Consider the following 24,739-nt stretch of genomic DNA (forward strand, 5'->3'; position numbering starts at 1 on the left):
TGTCCTCAGTGACTCATGTTATGTTGATAGTTAGTCTATAATTTGAATGCTAAAGAGTGTAAATGTGGACAAAATGTCCTTGTTAAAATATTTTTATTATTGGACTTTAAGCTTTATGAATCAAGTTGGAAAAAAAATATTTAAAAAAGTATGTAAATGCTAATATTCTCTGATGACAACACATATAAAATGTACAACTTCTGCAGGACTTTTTAAAATAAAAGTTAAACAAGATAAGGTTAAATAAAAACAAAACCAATTATAAGAGAACTTGACTTTTCTTTTTAAATAATAGAATGAACATACCTACAATACTAGTATTAATCTCTGCTTGTCAATCAGCAGTCAAGAAACACTACCAATAACATGCAGTCTGTAGAAAAGGGGTTTTATCCAGTGCATTTAAAAAAGTTGTGTAGTCAAACTAATCTAAAATAGAAGTCTTTCCTATACAGGAGAATCTTGATGAATTCAGCCAACAAACAAAAAAGAATTAAAATAAAAACTAAAATCAAGTTAATATTTTGCATTACTACAAAATCTAGTTTATTGAATAAAACAATTTTTTTCTGAGGTTGGGGGAAAAAATTACACAATAGATTGCATTCTATGAAAAATGTGCGAGCTAAAACAAAAATAATATTATAAAAAATAAAGTAACAGAGCCAAAGACAGCTTTTCCTGTTGCCGACTTGCATATAATGTTCTCATTATGGGTTGTCAGTTTCTTGGGACCGATGTAAACAAAACCAACCACTGTTTTCATACATAGAATTTATGGTGCATATATAAGGTGCTTTCATTTTTAAGCAGTGTCCATGTTGTCTTGTGTCAATTTTTGCAGGTTTTTATCTTGCTCTTGAATAGACTGACAGTTTGTGTCTTTCTGTTCACCATCAGCATCACTTCCTGTTAAGACAAAAGACAGTCATGATTAAAAAAAATAATAATATGAATGGTTCAGCTTTAGTCCTGGTGCAAATCAAAAACCCAAATAGGTCAGAAAACAGGTTTAGAAAAGCAAAAGCATTTCTAACACTGAACAGCCAAGAACACTTCATAGATTTAGAACATTGTGGAATAAGACGGTAAATAAGACCTGTGTTAGTTTCCCCCTCTTTCTTTTCCATGAGAAAAATACGCTCCATGGTTAGTTTCTTCACAGTTTGGCACATGTATTTTAGGTCAGGAGCTTTGCTGGAATTTTCTGCACAAAAGAAAGAACGAAAGGATAAGATCAGACAATCTTTTTTTTTAAGAGCAAGCATAAGCTTACCTTTTTGTGGTACTTCCTCAAAAAGCACACATGTCCCCAAAGCATCTTAAAGCAGAACAGATTTAGATCAAATGTATGTCAAAGTCCTCTAGATTCTCTTTTCAAAACAATCTATGGTTATGTAATGGAAAGTTATTGATACAATGATGTATGCATTATGTTCCCTATATCTCAAGTGTTTCTCTTACCTTCATATTTCCCAGCAAACACATAGTGTCCAATCTGCATCATAGGCTTCTCACTATCTATATCCTAAAACACATAATTAAACTCAGACACTCTCACAGAGAAACCAACAGTGATGTGAGAAATAATAATATATTTCATTTATTTAGTCCACACAACAAAACAAAAAAAACAACCTAACTCACCAGTATTTTGCAGGTGCCACGATTCTTTGTTAGAAGTTCATTGTCGATTATCCCAGACAGCTCCACAACGACGAGCTGCTCCTAAACGCACCAATCAGATCAGATAACGGTGTAAACACTTTATTCTCTGTTTTCAGCAATTTTTTCAAATATCGACCGAGTGGAAAAACATGACCTCTATAGTAAACACTTCATTTAGATCTCTCACTAAATGTATGCAACTAAAAACTTACTAATAAAATAACCGCATTTTCTTAACAGTTCGTACAAAATCGTTGAAACATAAACAGCTCAGAGTGAACCTGAAGCTAGTATTAGCACTGACGAAAAGCTGAACAAGATTATTGTTGTAATAAGTCATACCTCCTCCTCCCATTCATCTCCCATATTAAAACTGCAGAGATGAAAAAAGGAATAAAGAAAAAACACAAGTCAGCTATGAAACCAAAACCACAACAAATGGTCTAATATTGACAACTTCCGGGTCTTTACGGTGTCCGAAAGGGGACATCCTAGTTTTTTGCTTTGTTTATTTTACCAGGTTGCTGTTAGTCATGGTTCCTTCCGTTAGGGGGCGCTGTTACTCAACTATGAGCGCGTTGACAAACGGCGTTTGTATCTGTCTGTCCGTCCATCTACTTTTTTCCTCTTTTGTTGGATTTTTCATGTCCTGTTCTTACTGTCGGATACATCAAGGAATCTTCATGTACACCCTGCATCCCATTATCAATATTCATTACAATTATTAAAATAAATTTTATCAATCCCCAAGGAAAAACAATATGTTGTCCCATAGTGAGTCTAAAATGATAAATAAGGAAAAACAAATAATAACAAATTTTTATTAAATTTAAATTCATAATATTTATTATCTCTAGCATATTAAACCGTGTTGCTGCCAACCACAAATGTAAAAAGTGATTACGCCTGAGCAAACAAATTTTGTAGGATTATTTATAATAAATAAAAATGACAAAAATAAAAATTTTAAGGTCTATATTTTGGTTTCTATTTATTATGATCATCCAATAGAGTTACGAGTTAACATCTCAGGGGTTTCGCATGCTGCTGTATATTCTGGCTGTGGCTATTCCTCCTCAAAAAACTCTGTTGACACTCTTTAAAAAAATTTTTTTGAGGTTCTTCATTATAGTCTCTATTTGCAAACTAAAACATATTTCAGATTTAAGTAAATAAAAACCCACTTTGCAGTGTTGGAATACAACAACTATTGAAAGCTTTTAAAAAAATTTGAAGCTTAAAAAAACAATATTTAAATGACGGTTTGTGTTTTTTGCATTTTAAAGGTAGACAAAAGGTACTGGAGGAGGACAAACATGTTCGAAATTCTGATAGAATGATCTATGGTAAGTCTTGAACTCTTAAAATAGCAGCAGGGCAAAACACGCCTGTCAGCTGTCATTGAGATGCATATATAGAAAAAAAATGGAGTCTTTTTGCTAATTTAAAAACTGTCTTTCTGAAGATCGATGTAGTTTAAGTGAGTTCATTCAACATTTATTGACCAGAACTGGCCAGGTGCTCCAGGCACAGTGTCACTCCACCATAATATTACATTTTTTATGTAATATATTACATAAAAAAGTAACAGTACATTCAGCCTTTTTTTTTTTTTTTTTTTTTTTTTTTTTTTACAAAAAATATATTACACGTTTTTTGGTTGCACGCAGTGGTTGGCGCTCTTGCCAGCAAGAAGGGCCCCTGGTTCAAGTCCTGGCTGGGGGACCTGAAACAGAACAATAGGGACCTTTCTGTGTTGAGTTTGCATGTATTCCCTGTGCATGCGTGGGTTTTCTACGTGCACTCTGGCTTCCTCCAACCGTCCAAAAACATGCTTAATAGGTTCATTGGTCACTCCAAATTGTCCATAGGTGTGAATGTGAGTGTGCATGGGTGTGTGATATGTGTGACCCTGCGACAGACTGGCGACCTGTCCAGGGTGTCCCCCTGCCTTCGCCCGTAAGTGGCCGGGATAGGCTCCGGCAGCCCCGTGACCCCGAAAGGGACAAACGGAAGAAAATGAATGAATGAATTACACGTTTGTTTTTTGCTTTTTTTAAATACCACGAGGGTAAATGTTGCGTCTTTTGATGCAGATTCCACCCAGAGCCCAAAAGGTGATCAGGTATGTGTGTAGTGTACTTGCTCAGATGCCGACAGTATTTGCAGCCTGTGGATACCTGTGTAAATGCGGTGGAAGTAGATGGTGGCTGCACCTCACTCAGCTCCTGAACCTCAAAGACAGAAAAAAAAGGAGAGAAAAACCTTGAATTACAATTAGGCAAACCAAATTAAAGGGGTGCAAATCCCCCATGCTCCCTCCCCGTCTCTGCCCTATCATCTATCTCTGGACCATGGTGGGGTTGTCATGTCGACCAGCCCACAAGTTACTATGACAACGGCTCAAGGGGAAGCACTTGCTACTGAGGTTATTGCCTCCTTGGGGATGCAAGAAGGACAGGGGCAAGAATAGACAAAAGGACTTACAGACCCTGAAAAGGTAAAAACGAGGAGACAGGTCAAGTTTGACTTCGTTAACTGAAAGTGTAAATATGTGTGTAATTAACATATTTAAATGATTTGAAATGCTTAACTTTGATAAATAGACTTAATTCTAGGTGATATGGGATGGAGTAACATTTTTTTGCACTTCTGGATGTATCCCTCTCATGCACATGATGAATTGCACTTCCTGCTAGATGCCATACCTGGGGGCAGTTAGAAGTAAGGGCAAGAGAGAGAGTGACATTAAGGACCCTCCAAGGTGTCAGATGGGTCCCCAGCTTCCCCCACACTTCGTCATATAAATGTCATAAAGACAAGTTTGGAGTTGGAAGGCTTTTGGTTGTCCCTCTGCCTAGGGGGTATCGCTGTGGTTAATTGCCCCATTAGCACTGACAGGGTAAATTGGTGCAAGGGATAACTATATATTACAGTGAAAAACAACAAACCCATGGCATATACCTAAGGGCACGAGAGGAACTGTGCTTTTTGGAGTGCACCAAATGCACATGCAAGACAGAGTGTGCATCCTGTGACTGTACTGGCGCCTTTATATAAAAACGCAAAGCACCAAGGCTTGCACACTTTCTTATTATTCACATTCAAAGGAACTAAATCAACTCTAAATGTATATGAATATTTTTTATTTAAAAAAAATGTAATGTAAATTTATGTTGATTCTGGCTGTAAACAACTTATACGACACGTCACGTTCTCAATATATACCTGCCTGCTGAATAATAAAAAACACATTTATTGCTCTTAGTAGTTCTGTATTTATTAGAATTAATAAACAGTAAACAAAAGATAAGATTTATATTAAATGACTGAATTTTATCCAGTACATTATTATCAGCTTAGATGCATTTTTTAAATAAAGACATGTAAAAAAGTTAAACTTAACATGCAAAAATAAAAACAACATTAGCATCCAAAGATGAAATGAATTCACAAATTAGATTTTTTTCCCCCCTGCAATAAATGATCGTATTTTTTTATTTGCTTGCACACACAGAGAAACCTGCAGTCGACTGACACACGCAGACAATGTCTGGACTAATGTTCAAATCATGTCAATGTTCACTGCTGTATCTTTTGTTCCTAAAATGACGAATTGTCAAGGACTTAACGCAGCTATAACAAGACTAAATCCTTGCATGTGTACAGACAACAGAACAGTCAGTGATTTATGTTTTTGATAACCTGCAGTCTCTGATAGTGCTCTATGCCAGATCATCCCTTCAATCGCGCTTGTGTTGTAAAATATTTATTGGATGCCCTTGAAAAGCAGGACAGGTTATTTGTCATAATATTAATTAGAGTATGATTTAGGATTTTACATATTTATAGTTTTAATAATAGACTAAAAAATTGGACCAAAAATAATATTAAAATAAAATATTACTGGAAAAGCAATACCAAGAACAAGAACATAAAGGCCTTAAAATATTCATGTAACTGAGACGTTTCTTTGAAATGTGACTGTTTGATAAAACAATGGGCCATATAAGATTGCAGGTCTTATTCTGTTTTTAACTCTCAAAGAGAAACACTATAAGATTACTGGATCTTCACCATAACGTTTGGAGAAAAGCTTTTTTTTTTTGTTTAATTCTGGAACTGTATCAACAATTTTGTTCCAATTCTGCAAACAAAGCAGAATATTTTTCTAAACCATTTTCCAAGTTTGACACCTGATCTCACAAACAAATGCAGTTTTCACCTTCTCAGTATGGACGATCGACAGATTGCACATTCAGCGTTAAATTCACAATAGAATTATCATAACAATGGAGCTGAATTGCGAAGATGGGATGGTCAAAGGAGGAGAAAGGGGCTAAAGGTCCTCCGTGATGACAAACAGAGTTAGACACGTCAATTCAGGTTTTTTTTGTCTCACTAAACAGTAAAAAAAACTAAATATTTACTGTTAAATCTACGTACCTATAAGGCAGGCCAAGACAAAAAAAAGACATTTAAAGATTAAAATTCAAATTGAAGAAATAACCATTTAAACGTGATTTAAAAAAACATTTTTCCATTGTTCCGTTGTAAATGATTACAATTATTTCAACTGCCTCAGATTTTCTAAAAACATTTTTTGGAACTTTTGTAGAGAAACTGTCGCAGATATCCTGATGGATGAATCTAACATTTAAGTCCTGATGTTGACTTTTTCATCTGTCTAGTGATCCTAAACAATATGTCGATAGTATTCCCTTAAAGTCCTCCGGGGCCTTGAGGATTGTTTGTTGTCTTCACCTGTCAGATACGGAACGTGTCGTGTTTTTTTTTTTTTTTTTTTTTTTTTTTTTTGTTGCAGGTGTTACGCATCGATTTCACCCCCAAGCTGTCAAATGTTTTGTATTTTAACATAATAAAATATCAAATTTAGAAGTTTCAAAAATTTAGTTTTTAATTTTTAATTCTGACTTTGTAATCTCTCTTTTTTGTTCTTAAATTGTAATTTTTCGATTTTTAAAATTTATTTTAATATTAGACAAATTTAAAAAAAAATCTAATATAATGCTTAGATTTCAGTGGAAAAATTAAGTTTATATATAATAGCTTATATGCTACTTTGGTGTATTTCTTCCTCCCGTCTTCTAACGCGTCTCCGGTTCGGCAGCATCTCTTCCTCCTCCCTCCCTCCCTCCTTAGGTCCTTCCTCCCTCCCTCCCTCCCTCCTCTCTCTCTCTCGCGGAATCCTATTGATCCAAACGGGCTAATTAGCGGTCTCTGCGCAATTACGCACATGCGCACTGCGCGTAATCTCAGCCATTTTTTGAAGGAAACTAATTAGTAGGAATAAAGAGCCAAGTGTTTTTCCTCCCACAGTGATCAGAACTCATTCTACCTCTGGAGCTCGCACAAACCCCTCCGTCCCCATCTTCTGTTTACTACGGCCTACATGTAGCTTTAATTACACTGTTGTTTTCCAACAACTTGGACCCCACTGCTCCCTCTCTCCATTTTTTTCCTCCTTCCTACTCCTGGCTCCACGAAACGTTGAGGATCATTCATAAGGAATGAGCGGACTCTTTGCGCGATTCTTTTCTGGACTTATTCACTTTCAGCCTACGGAGCTTTACACCGGAGTCGCTGCAGAAATGTAAGTGCACTATTTGTTTACGATTTTACGGGAAGCCGGGATGTAGCGAGCCGGCGGTGAGGGAGAAGGAGGAGGAGGAAGAGGAAGGGTTTTTTTGGTCAGAAAAATCCTCTCAATACTAGCTTTTTTTTCTTCTTCTTTCCTTCCCGCTGCGCTGTTTCACCGACTCACCTGTTACTGTGCGCCTGTACTGTTTTAAACGCGTCGGAGGCTGGCACGGTGGGCAAACACGCAGCGTAAACGAAAGGCTAGTGTGAGTGAATGCTGATGGCTGGTCACGGGCTTTGACGACACACACACGCAGAGTGGGGTGCTCAAGCCTGTCCACTCTGTCCAAAAACACTCCAGCTGCCATGGCTCCTCAAACCAAAACAAAAGAAAGAAAAAGCCAAACAGTGTTCCTAAAATCCTTTGCTCCTTCCTCCAGTCACGGTTTGTTCTGCAAAGTATCTACTTAAAAAAATCCTAATTTCCGCATGCTGTAAAACTTAGGTGAGCAAAATATATATATACATATATATTTCCCTACAGAAGAGCCATGCAACTCTTCTGTGTCTGTTCTCCCTTTGCCCCTCACACCCCTGTCTCTTTTTTTCTCTGATAACACACTCACACACACACACACACACACACAACTTTACATTTAGATATATAATCTTTAGGTGCTGGCCTTTTTTTCCTAATAACGATAACAAATATGTAACATGCATGTTTTTCTTTCTTTTTACAAAAGTGTCAGGTTTTGAATAGGTCTGGTATTAATTGCAGGTGTGTCCTGTGGGTTTAATTGACATAATCATGGTCAGCTGCACAAAAGGATGCACAGGCATTAACACGCACAGAAGTACACACACTCGCATTGTTAAATGATGGTTTCCCGCACTCCTGATCGATTGAGAGCCAGGAATGCTTGTATAAATAGTTACATTGCCGATAGACCCATCTTATTGATTGCTGTGTAAATGAAAATCTTTATCAGATTAGAGGCTGTTCTCGGCTGCTGGCAGGCCAGCTCGACCCTTCAGCACTCTCTGGCAGGACAGTGGACAGCTGCAGTGGGCAAGGGTCTCTGGCCTGTGACATAAACACAGTACATTAAAGGACTATCAGAGAGCCGATATGAGCCATATATCTTCCAGCTGCATGGAGAGGTCTGGGGAGGGGGGAGGTAGCCACAGGAGAGGGGGACAGAAGGAAAGGATGTCTAAGAAGCAGGATGAGGGGGCTGTTTGTCTGCAGGATAGGGTGAAAGGGTAGATTAAAGTCACTCTTTGATTTAAAAAAAAAGGTCAGTAATGAGATATGCGTCACACACGACCTAACAGAGATGTGTCTTTCACAAATGAGACTCACCTGTCAGTCAGATGGGGAGAGGCCTCAACTCATGTTGTAGGATGCCTGGGTGTTAATTTGGTTTAGAATGAAAATTACATTATTTTTAATAAAAAAAGCACAATAAAATGTCATAGCTTTGGTGGCAGTTTTTATACAAATAAGCTAAAGCAGTGCAGAATCTGGATTTGTATTCATTTTAAGTGGTCTTACTTTATTTAAACATGAATTTAGAAAACCTATTTTGAAAGCGGCCCAACTGCCCCCTAAAAACAGTAGGGGTTGAAAAATGTAATGCATATTATGGCTCAAGCATTTCAAGAGAATAATATTAAGCACTAAAATAAAACGCATAGCAACAAGACAAATTCACATTTTAAAAATTAATATACCTATTAATATTATATTATACTATAACAATTAATATTTCTCTGGTTCATTTTTATACTTAGTGCTATTAACAGGTGTGTTTACTTATTATTTTATTATGTGGAAAATTACTTGAGGTAAACAGTAATCCTGTGGGATTGGCACATTAAAAGATGAAGACAGTTACAGTAGCTTCACAGTCTTCTCTTATCTTCTTTATCTGAGTGTGGCAATTTAGAGAAAACCCTTTAGCTCAGACGCATTCAGTTCTTTATTTAATCCTATCCCCTGAGGAATATTACAGACCTCCTGCGTAGCCTTTACCCGCATTCCTCTACCCAGTTTAGCGCTTGTGCTATTGATTTTCTCATTAAGGGCTAACACTAACCCCTGGGTAACCAGCCTTTGGATTGTGTACTGTGAAGGCTGTATTGAACAGATGCTATCCAGGGAATCTAATCAATGCCTTGAATGTTATGCAATATTATTTACATGACTCACGTATTCCCTCTCTTTTCCCCATCTCTCCTCGTCTGTCTGTTCTTTGTCTTTCCTTTTTCTGTATCTGTAACACCCAGGTGGGCAGGTGATGTCTGGCAGCTGTAGCCTCTGGTATGGACAGCAGTGAGGGAGGAGGAGGGGATGGAGGGGGAGCAGAGGAGAGAGATGCCGACCTCAGTCTCCAGGCTTTATCTCTTCCTCTCCTGACCCTGGCAGTTAGTCCTGAGAAGGGGTCACTCTCTCATACCTCAGCCATGGCCCCCACCAAAGAGCCCGTGACCCTGCCTCTGCAGGGGGAGAAGGGCATAGAGGGGTCCAAGGCTGGAGAGGGAGAGAAGCAGAAAGACGGAGGCAACCTTTCCCAAGAGAGCGGAGCATGTTTAAAGGATGGGAGACAGGAAGACTTTGGGGAGGGATATTTTTTGGGGCAAATTGAAGAAGACAAGGAGGTGCGTGACAGTGCGGAAGAGGCGTCAGTTACAGGGGGCCTCCAAGAAACCCTCAACTGTAGAGGTGGAGAGGAGAAGGAAGAGGAGGAGGCCATCTCAAACCAAAGCCAAACCAAATCCAAATGTTCTTTATTACCTCAACAGAGCCAGCACAGCTCTTCTTCCAGCACTGCGAAGGCCAGTGGCACACTCGACAGCAAAACAGCCGCCTCTCCAAAGTCCTCCCACACTCCTCCCTCCCCTAAGTCCTTCCCCTTTTCTCCCATCTCTCCAAAGTACTTCAGTTGTCCATCCTCCTCTTCAGCTATACTGAACGAGACAGAGGTAAAAGACATTAAGGGAGATGAGGGCTGGATATCTGGGTTTCCTCAGAGCTTTAGATCCCAGCAGTCTTCTCTGGTTTTTCCTCTGGCGGGCATGGAACCTGCCAGTAAACCTGCTGAGGATGACATGCTACCAGGGGTTCCTCACTCTTCCGTTTCCAATGGAAATGGTGCCAAAGCTCCAGAACCAAATGACAGCCAGCTAGACACAGAGGTGGATGACAAAAAAGACAAAGAAGACCAGAAAGATGCTGTGCTGAAAAACCTCAGTCAAGACTTCTCCAATTCGGTCACTAGTCACATGACCATGATGCACTCACGCAACTCCTGCAAGACTCTGAAATGTCCCAAGTGTAACTGGCACTATAAGTCTCTTCATACACTGCAAGTCCATATGAAGGAGAAACATCCAGAAACGGGCGGGCAGTGTGTTTGCGGCGCCTCTGGAGGAAAGTGTGTGTGTGGTGGTGTGACTCGAGATGTGTGTGGATACTGCAGCTCGGGGAAACCCCATCCTCGATTGGCCCGGGGTGAAACCTACGCCTGTGGCTACAAGCCCTACCGATGTGAGGTTTGTGATTATGCCACCTCTTCAAAAGGCAACCTCAGCATACACATGCAGTCAGATAAACACCTTAACAATGTTCAAAACGGGGGAAGCACGAACGGCCCAGTGAATACCTCGCACACTGCCAACAACAGCAGCAGCTCCTCCAACAATTCTTCAGTTGACGAGCAGCCATATAATAAGCTCCCACCCTCTATTCCAACACATATGACCCAGCCCGTCAAGCTCACACCACCTGCACACTCCCACTCTCACGGTAAAAGGTGGCGGTGCGATGTGTGCGACTATGAGACCAGTATTGCCCGCAACCTCCGCATACACACTACCAGCGAAAAGCACACTCATAACATGCTACGACTTCAGAGAGGCTACTACTTGTCTCACTGCAGGAGTCTTGCTCCCCATCTCAAACACCTACAAAACACAGGTGAGTAACAGATGATGCAACACATCTGAATAAAGTTTGACAATAAAAGCTCAAAATGCGTTGTTTTGTTTTGTGGCTCTGCTTGTTTTCAGGTCCGGAGCTTTCCTTGAACATGCGGCTGACCAGTCAGCAGGTCACCGATCCACCGGTCACCCTTGGGTCTACACTGACTCCGTCTCCCTCCCCTTCCCCATCTCCCCCTCCAGCTCCATCTCTGTCCCCTACTGGATCCCTCTCCCAGAGCGTGTTCCAGTGCCTCATCTGCTCCTGCTTTTCATCTGACAGCTTAGAGTCCGTGGAGCAGCATCTGAATGCGCCCCGCTCCCTGCCACAGTCCGAGTGGTGCTCTCTCATCGCTGGTGGCTGCCACTGCAGACTGTGTGGCTACACCACTCCTTTGAGAGCGAATTTCTCCTTGCACTGCCAGACTGATAGACACCGCACCCGCTACCAGCTTGCCGCTCACCTTCAGGAGGGAGGGGATCGGGGTCAAGAAGGGGCGGCTCTCATTGCAAAGGGCAACCCCGTCCAATTGAGGTGCAACCTGTGTGACTACGTGAGCAGCAGTTTGGAGAAACTACGATTACATTCCCTCAGTTCACACCATGAGGCGAGCGTCCGGGTCTACAGAGTAGGGACCAATGCTTTTTTTCCACCCTTTCCAAACTTTTCTTCAACCATTATTTATACCTTCTATTTTTCTTTTTTTTTTTAACTCAAAGTTCCTGCAGCAGTATGACGGTGAAGTTGATGGAGGTTCGTGGCTGTTCCATTGCCTTCTATGCAACCACTCCTCCTCTTCTAAGCTTCAAGTACTGAAACACAGCCAAACGTCAGCCCATCAGCAGCGGGAAGGGCTACTGCAGCTGCAGCCAATGGGGGGAGAGGAGCTGGCAGCCATTTTTACCATCAGAAAAAGCTCCAGTGGCGTCACAGGTGAGAGAATGACGTCTGGGTGCATTTAGTTTCATGGTGCATGTGCTTGCTGACATAAGGGAGCAGAAAGGCGGATTAAGATAAAAGGAGAGAGAAAATGAGCAATGGCCTTTGCTAAGGTATTGATCAAACAAAGTGATTAGTCGATACACATCCTTGTTATATCCCCAATCACCCGTGACAACAGCTAACAAGCACCTGCTAATCAATGGACCAATACAAATCCCTTGCACAAGGAGTGTGGGAGGTGGAGGAGAGTCCCTACTCTTCACTCTGTGGAAGATAAATGTGGAATTTATGTTAACTGGAGTTTGTGGACTGTGTAAGTACTAAAATGAGTAGTTCAACACTTCATTTGCAAATTAAATCTATCCTCTGATTTGATTCTGGGATGTCAAGAATTACTGAAGCTAAGTCCTGTGTTTTAAGTCCACGTTGTCTTTACCCTGGCTCTGATGAGATTCTAATGTAGAATCAATACATGATCACTAGTGAAGAGAGGAGAGCTGAAGGAATGAAGCTTAGCAAGAACACAATAGCCTTCTTCATGGATCCTATTTACAAAATGTAGGCTTCATTTGGCTTTTTTTTTTTCTGTCTGTTTTTTCTTGGTCCTGTCACAGGAGAGGTCAATGAGAGTATGGAGAGTTCCATAGAAACCAGCACTGAACCTTTGGACACAACCAAAGAAAAAAGTAATTTGGGGGCACAAAACATTTCTCAGAATACAGGTAACTTCCACAGTGACCATTAAAATGACCCTTAACATGAACCTGCTTGTTGAATTGTCTAAAAATATGTATATAACCTTACTTGCAGAAAAAATAAGGATAGAAGAGGGAGATAAGAGGGAGTCTGCTCCTTCAGTCAAGCGTCCATCCCCAGGATGCGTAGAAGCGGAGAACACAGTTTTAACCAAACGCCCCAGAACACACCAGCAAAACGAGAACCAGCAGGTAAGCAGCTGACACCTTAAATAATTAAAGACCCAATCCAATGAAAATCGTGTTTTTAATATGTTCTTGTTGCATTTTTCTCATGACGAAGGACATAGATAAAGAAAATTAAGCTTAAAATTGCGTTTTAAGAATTTCCTTTTTCAAATCATTGTGAATCCTGAGCAAACGAAAAAAAAAGGCAGTTGCTGTTTTTGTTGCACCAGTAATGTTATACTGGAGTTGTAAGGAGCTGTATGCCAGTGGGAGAGCTTGTAAACAGATGGATGACAGAAAATTGGGGTGGGCTTATTCTGCACCAACGGTTCCGCCCACAACTCGGAGGCGAATTGCTATCCTGTTGCTCTGCAGAAACTATGTCCTAAAAGACTATATCCTAAATCCTTCTTTAAACCTTTTTTTTATTTTGGCTAAAAACTGCATAAGCATAATTAAAAGACCAATGGGAACGCTTTGACAACAGATCAAAAGATGAGTGTAGTGGGACTTTAAAGCTGTGTAAAGATTTGACAACATGCAAATTTTAAAGGACATACTGTGTGTATTCTTACAAAACTACTAACAGTTTTACTCTTTTTTTTATATGCAGTTCATAATATTTTGGTATTTTTGTTTCCCCTCCTCCAGACTGTCCAGTGCCCTTTATGCCAAGTTCGACTTCTACACACACACCTCCGAGAGCATCTCACTCATGTGCACAATGTGGCACAGGACTGTGTGGATAAGCTCATCAGTGTGGTAAGTGTATGCGACTGTGTATTTGTTGTATTTGTCAGGAAGTGAAAGAAAATAAGAAGGCAAAGCGGGTGGGGGGATGGGGGAGAGTGAAATGTAGGGAGACAATTCCATTAAGAAAGCACCAGAGAGAAAGGCAGCACTTTTTAATGCATGTTTAAGTAGCTCCTCACTATCATCTTTGATGCAGCCGTGCCTTCTTGGTGTATGTGTATGCACATCTTTTTAAAGTGGAAGAAAGAGGGTTTGACTGAGTGAGTGAGGGAAAAGCCAGTCTTTCTATAATGCATGTTTAAGTAGCCCTCTATTACCAGAAGTGCAGTCGAGCTAAAAAAGGGGCCCCCTTGCTTTTTTACTGTGTCTCTCCAACTAACAATGACCGGTCATCTATCCACATCACCATCCTCCATCTCCCTGGCCTGCATGCTAAGTGGCCTTTGTCTCTTGCTCCTCTCCCTCCACTTCACTGACTGCTTTTCACCCTTTCCACCCTTCCCTGTCCCTCCCTCCCATTCTAACTGCTCCTATCACTTTTACCCTGCAGTTTCTGTCCTGCCCCTTCCCTTCTGTTTCTCCCAAGCATTCTCTCATTCTCCCCTCCCTCACTTACTGTGTTCTCCAGAACATATTTTTGTACGTTGCCCAATACTTCTATCCTCTCCTTGCTCAATATCTTTTTCATATTGTATCCTCCTTAGCCCCCATCCTCCCAACCTTCCCCTCCCTCACTCTCTCTGATAGTAATTGAGGTTCATTAATTCAGACTGAGGTGATGATGGCCATTATGTACCTTGCTTTCCAATTACGCAGTCTAGATTAAGTCTGACCTTCAGTTTTCTCTGCAGTGTGTATGTGTGGTCGTTCTTCTCTTTGGCTCCTATAAAGCCATTACGCAGAGAAGACTCTTGTCATGAAAATCTCATCTTTGACTCTCTGTCCTTTCCTGAGGGTGGCTGGCTGTTTGCATAGATATGTTATTTGCTCTCACTGTTTGAGTTGTAGAAATGGAGGTTTTCTATATGAAGACTGATTTTATTAAATTCATTATTCACCTCAGCAAAGTTTTATTAAACCCTTGGGGCGCGCAGGAGGGTTTCATTGGAACTGAAGGGCAGACCCACAAATCTCCACCATGTATACTTATTAACAAAATAATGTGCCTTTCTGCTTGCACTGCTGCGAAGGCAGGTGTTAAATGTAAAAATATGATTTAATCTTTTATGAAGTTTTATGACACACTGCCAACATATTTTTTTAAATTCTAGGTTACTCCACTGGAGGAGCAACCACAGTTTCAACTGGAGAAGGAATCACAAGCAGACGTCCTTACAGAGGAAACTCAGAAAAACCTCCCAACAAAGAATAAAAGTGCAAGCTGTTCACATTCTGAGAATTCCTCAGCTGCACTGGTTTCTGATCAAAACAAAGGTTTGTTAGAGCTATAAGGCAAAGATGACTTCTACTTACAGTCAATTAAAAAACTATCTTTTATTTAGACTTTTTATTAAAAAAATGTCTTTTTTTGCATCTGCCAGTACTGAAAAATAATTTTGATTTACTTTTTACTAATCCTGCAATTATTTTTTGTGCCAATTTTCAGTTAATAACACTGAAGAAGATGTAGTCGTACCCAAAGACGTTCCTGCTCTACTGACACCACCCTTAGAAGACAACACCACCCACCCCTCCAATGGTTCACTGGCTCCGCAGTCCCCAACTCAAACACCCCCTTCTTCCCCACCAAATTCTCCTCCCAGTGACCCTCCTCCTCTCTCTGATCGCCATGGTTACCGGTTTCGTTGCAGCAGGTGCAGCTTGGCATTCCCTACCCAGGAAAAACTCCAGCTGCACTGGCAGTACCATGCCATGAGGGCGGCGACAGAGTGCCCCCTCTGTTCCAGACAATGCCGCAGTCAGGAGGCCCTGCAGAGACACATACAGAACATTCACTCACAGCTTGATGACCCAAAGGGACAAAATACACCCTTGTCATCTCAAACTGTGCAATACATGGATCATAAAAATAATTCAGGTCAGCAAGATTTCAGTTTATCACCTCAAGTGGGTCAAGAAGCAGGAGAAGGCGATGATGAAGATATAGATGAAGATATGTTTGGCAGTGAAGAGAGGGAAGACCAAAAGGAAGTAAAAATGAAGGAGAAGGAAACAGTGTCTGAAGTTGATTGTGGTGAGGGGGATTTACCTGAACCAGAACAGGGACCACATGAGGAAACTATATTGGAACCAACTTCCAACACACTTTTCAAAAAGAGCTCAAACCCCACAATGGACCGTTTTTTAGATCCATCTAGGCCTTATAAATGCACAGTATGTTCTGAATCCTTCACCCAGAAAACCATACTTCTTGTCCACTATAATTCTGTATCCCACCTCCATCGGGCCAGACGAGCACTGCAAGACTCTGGAACAAGTGCAGCAGCCCCGGATGCACCCCGTGGCCCGGATCCTAGACCCTATCGTTGCCGACTATGTGGAGTGGGCTACAGCCAGAGTTCAACTTTAGATATACATCTTCGTTCTGTGCTTCATCAGACTAGAGCGCGTGCTGCACAGAACTTAGCTTCACAGCCCTCAGTATCTTCAGTTCCAGCATTAGTGCCCACTACTTCTGCACAAGCAGCCACTATCAGAGAGGAAACACACAAGAGTTTACCTGGTGCAATTGGTGCAAAGAAACCAGATGGTGCACGTTCATCAAACACTCAGACTCTAAGTTTGCCTGAGCAGATAGACAGCCAGCAGGCTAAACAGAGAGTGGTAGAGCTTCTAGCATCAAGAAACCAGCTACTGCTAATACAACAGCAGCAGATAGCCCAGGCTCAAGTCCAGGCACACTTACAACAACAGACAGCACTGCTACAGTCCCAAGCATTACAACATCTTCCTTTAGGACCAGAAAATCACCTTAAACAACCTTTCTCCTTGCTGCCAGACAACTCACTCTCTCTACAGCAGCAACTTCTTTTGCCATTTTTTTTGTCAGGAGATGGGATACTCAACTCAGAATTGTCTGTCATGAGTCCAGAACTTGGTAATATGTTATCTTTAAACTCCATTCCTAAAGAACATGTTAAGGCTGATGCTAAAAGAGAGTCGGATGGAGACCAGAAACAAACCACCAAACAGAGTTCAATCCAAGCTGTAAATCAAACAGCTGATCAGTGTCATAGTGACGCCAAGTCTGGTTCATATTGCAGTGGACATCCCAACAAGCAGACAGAAGTAGACAACAGTTGTTGTGCTGGGGAAGAAGAAAAAGAAACCAAACATGTCCATGCTGTTAAAAACGAAAGTATGACAGAAGACGCCGTCCCTTCCTCATCAAATTCTCCTGGTTCACAATGTCCTCCTCCAAGAGTGCCCTACGCAGCTACAAATGGGGAGCCCCTCAGAGCTCTGCTGCAGAGTTATGGCTATGAGTTAGCCATGCAGTACATACAAAGTAGACACAGACATCAACAACAAATGGTAACTCAAATATTAGATGCTGCTAAAATGGGTAAATTGGAATTGTGCTCAGAGATGGAAGAACGTGAGACTTGTGAACTGAAAAATGAAAATGTAAGGGGCTATGACAACAATGAAAAGCAAATAGAAAGATACTGTGATGCTGAGGAAAAGGAACAGATCAAAGATGAGGCACCTTCAGACACAGAGAAAAAGTGCTGTGAAACTGGGGAGAAGTGCCAAGATTGTGGCAAGTTTTTCTCTGATGTGTTAATTTTAAAAAGCCACCAAGAACATATTCATAGGTTGATGTTTCCCACTGCAGCACTGGAAAGGTTTTCTATGGAATATAGGCTCCAGTATGATCAGATGTACCCCCTTGGTCGACTTAGTTCTGATGAAAATGTAACTGTGTGTACACAAGCTGTTGCTCCGACCCCACCTATATGGACAGAACCAGAGCCTGCTACAGTACCAGTAATTCCTCAAGTGAAAACCCTTGAATCTTCTTCTATATTGCCACCTTCTGATCTCACTACTAAGACAAGTGCTGCATCTAAAGATATGACAGCTGCCCCTGCAGCGGCATCTCCACCATCCCCATCTCAACCACAAGACCTTCAAAAGAAGGAGGATCCAATCCCAGCGACCTCAACCACCGCTCTCTCTCAGAATGCAACTCCTATACTTCTTCCCTTGCCTAAAATACCCATGCTCCCTCTCTCTATGCCTCAGATTTCCATTCCTCCACTAACCTTACCAAAGCTTCCACTTCCACCTATTCCTTTCCCCATGGATCTACCACTCCTTCCTCCAGTTGTGATGCAGTCCATGGCTCTTCAGACTCAACCGTGGTTGGATTCAAATTTGAACCCAGAACTGGCAAAGCTCTACCAGTCTCAGCTTAACCAAGCAATACTTGGTCCTCAACCACACTTAAGTACAGCTTTGCTTGCTCAGCAACCTCAGCACAGCCCAGCATTGTTAAATCAACCTGCACAACTTAGTCCTGCTATACTGAGTCAACCCTCTCAGCCTAGCCCAATCCCAGCAAGTCAGCAAAGCCAAGCCAGCCCAACAACACCTGAACAACAGCAGGGTAAGCGAACAAGAACACGAATATCTGAAGAGCAGGTGTCTATTTTAAGAAAACACTTTGACATAAACAGCCTTCCTAGTGATGAAGAGATCAACAAAATGTCCATTATGTCCAGTCTGCCTCACAAAGTAATCAAACATTGGTTTCGCAATACCCTATTTAAAGAGCGCCAGCGAGACAAGGATTCTCCATATAACTTCAATAATCCCCCAACCACTCCTCTGGAGGATTCTAGAGAGGATATAATGCAAAACCAGCATTTGACACTTTCTCCATGTTCACTGTCCCCAGGCATTTCAGCCAACAACTCCCCACAACCACAGACAACTGACCTGCTTAAAGGAGAACCCCAAAGGGGAAGGCGATCTTCCAGAACCCGTTTCACAGAACAACAGTTGGAAACTCTGCAAGGGGTTTTTGAGGCAACGCCCTACCCAAGAGAGGAGGAATACGACAGACTGTCTGCTTTGTTGTCTCTACCTAACAGGGTTATTGTTGTATGGTTTCAAAATGCGAGACAGAGAGCCCGTAAAAACCAAGACCGGGGACCCGATGACGGATTTGAGGTGAAGAACAACCTTCACAACACCCCCAGACATAAAAGTGACTTTTCCAGGAATGAAGAGGATAATCAGGAGAATGGTTATGATGATGGAGGACAACATGACTCTCAGAATGAAAATTCAATGGATTTAACCTACGAGTATTACACTCACCCTGATTCACCTACACCTGATTCCTCTACTCAGTGCACAGGTGAGAATTTAACAGCTAAAGAGGAACAAACAGCTGATAAGGAGAATCAAGAAGGTAAAATGACTTCTCCTCAAGCTAAGATTAGCCCAGCTTTAGTCCCCACTCAAAAGGATGTTTTAGACACTGATATCCAACAGAAGGATGTTGCACAGTCTGTGAAAACTAGATCATGCCCAAAACCTGATCCTAAATTACCATCAGAAAGTCCTGGAGAGCCTTTTACTCCTTCTTCTTCACAAAATACTATTAACTCCTTCTTGTCTGTGTCTCATTTAGACCAGAATACACCCAATGGTCCTTGTGAGCGCACTCTTGAAAATGCTACTAATTCATCAGTATCATCCAACCTTCCCTCAGCTCCAGCATCTGAAACCATACAAACCCGGCTGTCTGATGCTGTGGCTTGTCATTCAAAGGAAACCCAGCCACATCTCCAAGATCACTCTCAGTTGCAATGTAATCTGTGCCCAGTGTCATTGCCTTCATTTCAGCTGTGGCAAGAACATCAGGCCAGACACCTTCTGGCAGCACAGTCCCAGGTACAACTTCTCCACTCTGGATTCACTGATCGAACAATGCCTTACATGATGCTTCATCCCAACCACACCTTAATGGCAAGTCAAATACTGTCAGGTTCCATGTCCCAAATGCATCCTAACCCCGCACATCCTATGGTTTCACATTTGAACAACATTCAGATTAAAAATACATTATCGGATCAGTCAAGTAATTCCTTCAACAGTTCACTGGCATCCATAAAGCAAAGTAAAAAAACTATGTCAGAGACCAGTTTTGAAGGCCAAAGGGGGAGTAGGGAGTTTGAAGAAGAGCACAGGAGGGATAAACGGCAGAGAACTACTATTACTCCAGAGCAACTTGAAGTCTTATATCAGCGTTACAGTTTGGACTCCAACCCTACAAGAGGAGTCCTGGAAAGCATTGCACGAGATGTTGGCCTCACTAGACGAGTTGTTCAGGTACAGTACAAATTAAGAGTGAAATAGATTTTAAAAAATGACCGGTGTTTAATTTAAAAATCTCATATTTTTCTTTAACAGGTTTGGTTTCAAAATACAAGAGCAAGAGAAAGAAAAGGACAGTTCAGGTCAGTGGGACCAGGATCTGGGTTCACTTTGGGGTTGAACCATCTACGCTGCCCATTCTGCAGGGCTCTCTTCAAGGTGAAGAGTGCTCTTGATGCACACATGAGATCCCGCCACTGGGCAGAAGCCGAAAAGGCAGGCTACAACCTAGCCTCAGATTTTGGATCCAGTGGGCAGATTGGGATGGCTAGACCATCTGCCACGGAGAGACCCAGCTCCTCTATCTCCTCCAACCCTAACCCAAACCGGGGCTGCGACATTGGCAACAAAGAGCTGACTCTGAATCCACTTGTGACTTCTTTGTTTTCAACAAGAAATTTAAGCAACCCAGAAGATGATGATGACTATGAAGAAGACGATGAGGAGTACCTGTGTGAGGAGACTAATAGTGTTGCCGACAACGGTTCTCCTAATCCTGAAGGATCTGGGGTTCAAAGCTCAGATGAGACTCAGCTTCAGCACCACCATCAGCAGCAGCGCCAAAGGACACAGATGAGCCACCTCCAGGTACTTCAGCTTAAAAACTTCTACAGGAACCACCGCACACCGAACCGCCTTGAGTGTGAGACACTAGGTCGGGAGTTGGGATTGCCTCACCGTGTAGTTCAGGTAACAGCCATATTATTTTGGTTACATTGTTCCAGATAAAATGTACAAATACAGTTTAAATAATTCACTTTTTCTCTATATTTACAGGTATGGTTTCAGAATGCCAGAGCTAAGGAGAAAAGAGCCAGGAGTTTGAGCTCTGACTCTGCAGAGAGGGAGCAGGCTGAGTTGTCTGCAGGGGCAGGGGAGAGAGACAGAGCTTAGAAAGGCAGACATCTGCCTTCAAATGTTTTCCGACCAAAATCACCCTGCAGCTGAAGTCCACCTCCACAAGTAACCTGTCTGCCTGCTGCCAAACCATTAACCCGAACACCCCAAAGATCTAGAGCCGCAGGGCCCCAAAGAGAAGCCTTCTCAATAGTAGGGGGAGAGCCCAAACTGTGTCCTCCTTTCCACAGATTTCCTCTGTTTCATATTATTCCTGAACCTTTTTTTCCAGCCTGCCCTTTCATGTTCAAACAAGCTCCTCCCTCTATTCCATCAACTTGCTTTAACTTAACGCTGTCCTGATGAAAACCAACCAGATGCCACAGAGGCCAAAGAGCATTCTCCAAGTATGTGACCTCACTGCCCAGCTAGACCTGCAGTCTACCTCTACGCCTGCCCGACAGACTCACAGTGGGCTTTCCACCAGACTGTGCTAGATGACTAGCTGTGTAGCATGTAGTACCAGTCTGTACGAGGCTGGCAAAGATATTGTCAAAGAAATTTTAGTGTAAATACAGAGCTCCAAAAAACACTTGAAGAAAAACAAAGCAGTTAGTGGTGTAATGAGAAAAAGAAAACCCTTGCAATACGCAGGGGTGTTTGCATAGAGCTTTTTGTAAAGACTAACTCAGATTCCAAAGCTCATAACCAAAATTTTACATGTCTGTGGATTTCGTTTGAACATTTCCTTTCGATAAAAAAAAAAAAATGGCAGAGTTGACTTTTGTACGGTGAAGGTGTGGGATCTGCAGCTGGCATCAGTAAGCAGAGTACCAATAGACTGAAGCGGTGCTACATTGCAGCCTCACCTTTCCCAGGCCAATGATGAGTCTTCTGTTGTACATGTTAGGTCCTTTGGTGAATAACAGCCCAAATAGCACAGTTCATAAAAGGTCAGTTTGTCCTGAAAGGGGTAAACTATTTTTTATAGCACTCAACCATAATACTGTATATGAAAACTTTAACCAAACCCAAATTGACATTGTGTGTGTTTAGTAATAGTTTTTTTTAATATAAATCTTATGGATTGAAACAAACTGTCTTGCTTCAATATAATAGTGTCATGATGGTTGAAAAGATTATGACAGCTTCCCTATGTTCAGGCAAGCTGTCTTAACTGCCTTTGCATTCTATTTGAATATACCAATGGCTTACCAATATTAGGTGACTAATGTAAAGCTTTCTATGCTCAGGTTAAAAGCTCAACATGGCCCAATTCCAAAATATGATCAGAACTCTGTATTCATCTGTTTTTAAAGCAGAAGAAACCTGGTTAAAATGTTAACTAAGAATTGCATGATGTCTACAAAAGTCTTTCAAAGATCTGAGCTTTTCAACTCTGAGTAATAGATTGTTACTTAAAAAAACCTATTGAAACAAAAGTGTTTAATAGTGTGAGTGGTAAATGTACAGTATTTAGATTTTGTATGGTTGACTTGAGACTTCATTGGATGTTTGAAACGCGACTCCCTTTTCCACATACAGGGAGGTTCTCTCCAAAGTTGAAAAACTTTGGATATTACTGCTGTTATTTTTGTACGCCTAATTTATTTTCCCACTCCCTACCCATCTTGGTTTATATTTTCCTATACCTTTCCTTCTCTGTTCCTTTACAACCAGTTATTACTCTACCTGTAATTATGATAATATAACAATAATAGCTAAACAATAATTAATGCTTTAAGACAAAAATCCAAAGACCTAATAATACTTTAACCGTATGACCTACAAAATAAGCGCTACTGTTTACTTGACGACATATTGCTGTTTTCAAAGAACAAAGGAGTCCCAAGCTACTGTTTTCTGCCTCTCATAAGCACACTGGAGACTGTAACCAAAACCCCAAACTAGAGCCATGGCAGTCTGTAATATAGCGGTTAAAGAGTTTTACTTCTCTTGAGAAATGTTGCAGTTTATTTTTTTTTATACCATAGTGTTGAACTTCAGCCCTTAAGGATGTCCAGTTTGCTGCTAATGTACTGTAGTTTCTAACAATATGTAGAAAGATGCATGCTCTGATTGCTTTACCACTAGGCTTTAATGACTACAAACTGTAATGATACCTGTGATGCTGTTCATGAACTGCTCCACTCTTATTCTGTTATAACAAATGGATTTGTGGGGGCTTTTATTTCTATCTTGTTTGTTTTTCATCGTCCTTTTATGTTCCCTACTCGGATGAAGGAAATGGCCTTCCAAATAACATATTTTTTCAAGCTTCCAGTTTCATAGAAACCTTTCTTGGACATAATGTCTATGGGAATACTCAATATGTGAACGAGTTAAGGCCAATGCCTTCCAACATTAGTGTCTTTATTTTAGCAATGTCTCTAGCCTATGGTCCAGCAGGAACAACTTTGCTGAACATCATAGCCGACTTTCCAAAGGATACGGAATGAAAAACTGTCTTGTTTTGTTTGAAAACCAACCAATGTTTACGTCAATACCAATGAGCTTTCTTTTGTACAGAAATGTGCAGTCCAAATACCACAAAGACAGTTTTGTAAACCAATTATTTCCATTTAATTTCCCTCTTTTTCTCTTAAACGTAGTGACTGTAAGATGTACATATTGGAGTCTTCTATGGTAAAGAGACTCTTATCCTTACTGTAGTTAAAACTGTTTTCTTTTTTTTCTTTCCTTTTTCTTTTCTGGATATGTTGTTGCCATAGTGATGACCAAAAAGATACCTGTGATGTGCACCTGTCCTTATGTCCTGCTCCAGTGGTTTTCTGTGTCTCAATACTTTCCCTAACTCAAGCCTCCTTTAATGGTACATGTTTCTCCTTCTCCCTACTCCTCCCCCCATACTCCACTGAGCTAAATAAAGTCTGCTTTGGTGCATGCTCTGGTCTCATCTCTTCGTTCCAAGAGGAAAGCTATTTTATCAATGTTGTGCTATGCGAGGATGTCTGCCCCTCAGATGTGCTTCGTATTTCAGGTTCGTGGTGGAGAGCGTCTGGATGGAAAGCTTTTGGTGTGCAGTGTATGTGTGTGAGAGAGACAACAGAGCGTGGAAGGCGTTTGGTGAATAGAGCCTTGACCTCTGGGGTCACTTCATTAATTACATCTGTGACATTCAGCCAGATGAGTTTCCTTTGTGACTAAATGATATGATGAATATTAACGACCTGGGATGAATTACACTGCTGCTCCTGCTGCTGCTACTGCTGATGATGATAATGTGTTTTACGACTGGGAGAGTGGGGACAAAAACTGCACACTACAGCACATTTAAGACACCGATATTCATTTGCAACATTTCAAAGACCACATCTTAGACTGGTAGAGGGAATTTTATTAATTTTGTCTACTTTTTTAGTGGAAAAACTTTTCTTTGGTTAATGAATTAGCTTCTCCAGGGAGGGGAATCGTAACATGGGAATGTGAGATTATTTTAAGTCTGAAAGTCTAGGTGCAATCCACTGCTTCTGCTGCGGGTTTCTTGTTTTACCAAAAGGTAGAAATGCAACAAAAATGACCAGTATCAAAGAGGTTGGGGTGACGCAGACAGATCTGAGAAGAGAACAATAGTAAACATAGAAAGAGGCCTTGGGATAGATCTTGTCTGATGATAGCCATCTTAGAAAGTCATTGCGATAAAGTGATCCCCCACCAT

General features: G+C 41.3%; 2 protein-coding genes across 3 annotated transcripts; one reads left to right on the plus strand and one right to left on the minus strand.

The window, feature by feature from the left end:
* Positions 1-261: 261 nt before the first annotated feature.
* gtf3c6 (general transcription factor IIIC subunit 6) lies at positions 262-7,848 on the minus strand. 2 transcript variants are annotated; one of them, XM_011476186.3, is made up of 8 exons: positions 7,454-7,848; positions 3,849-3,902; positions 2,011-2,041; positions 1,648-1,728; positions 1,465-1,528; positions 1,277-1,321; positions 1,100-1,207; positions 262-909 (listed from the first exon to the last, which is right to left on the minus strand). In XM_011476186.3, the coding sequence occupies exons 3-8, from the start codon at positions 2,032-2,034 to the stop codon at positions 806-808; spliced, it is 426 nt and encodes a 141-aa protein (XP_011474488.1). In that variant the 5' UTR covers positions 2,035-2,041; positions 3,849-3,902; positions 7,454-7,848; the 3' UTR covers positions 262-805. The 2 variants fall into 2 exon arrangements, with proteins under 2 accessions (XP_011474488.1, XP_004069718.1); XM_004069670.4 differs by lacking the exons at positions 3,849-3,902; positions 7,454-7,848 and having other exon boundaries at positions 2,011-2,439.
* On the plus strand, positions 6,842-23,964 carry LOC110015211 (zinc finger homeobox protein 3). Its single transcript, XM_020703730.2, has 11 exons — positions 6,842-7,282; positions 9,562-11,251; positions 11,344-11,882; positions 11,974-12,187; positions 12,811-12,918; positions 13,007-13,143; positions 13,771-13,881; positions 15,144-15,306; positions 15,479-20,178; positions 20,260-20,913; positions 21,001-23,964. The coding sequence occupies exons 2-11, from the start codon at positions 9,598-9,600 to the stop codon at positions 21,115-21,117; spliced, it is 8,397 nt and encodes a 2,798-aa protein (XP_020559389.1). The 5' UTR covers positions 6,842-7,282; positions 9,562-9,597; the 3' UTR covers positions 21,118-23,964.
* The last annotated feature ends 775 nt before the right edge of the window (positions 23,965-24,739 follow it).

The sequence above is a fragment of the Oryzias latipes genome, chromosome 6 (assembly GCF_002234675.1).
Source record: "Oryzias latipes chromosome 6, ASM223467v1".
NCBI classification, from domain to species: domain Eukaryota; kingdom Metazoa; phylum Chordata; class Actinopteri; order Beloniformes; family Adrianichthyidae; genus Oryzias; species Oryzias latipes.

Coding starts and splice junctions, on each gene's coding strand:
- gtf3c6 (XM_011476186.3), bottom strand. CDS start 2,034: ATGGGAGATGAATGGGAGGAGGAG. Junction 1,529..1,647: donor GTGGCACCTGCAAAATACTG/GTGAGTTAGGTT, acceptor TATGTGTTTTAG/GATATAGATAGTGAGAAGCC. Junction 1,208..1,276: donor TGAGGAAGTACCACAAAAAG/GTAAGCTTATGC, acceptor TCTTTTGTGCAG/AAAATTCCAGCAAAGCTCCT.
- LOC110015211 (XM_020703730.2), top strand. CDS start 9,598: ATGGACAGCAGTGAGGGAGGAGGAGGGGATGGAGGGGGAGCAGAGGAG. Junction 13,882..15,143: donor TGGATAAGCTCATCAGTGTG/GTAAGTGTATGC, acceptor TTTAAATTCTAG/GTTACTCCACTGGAGGAGCA. Junction 20,179..20,259: donor TCACTAGACGAGTTGTTCAG/GTACAGTACAAA, acceptor TTTCTTTAACAG/GTTTGGTTTCAAAATACAAG.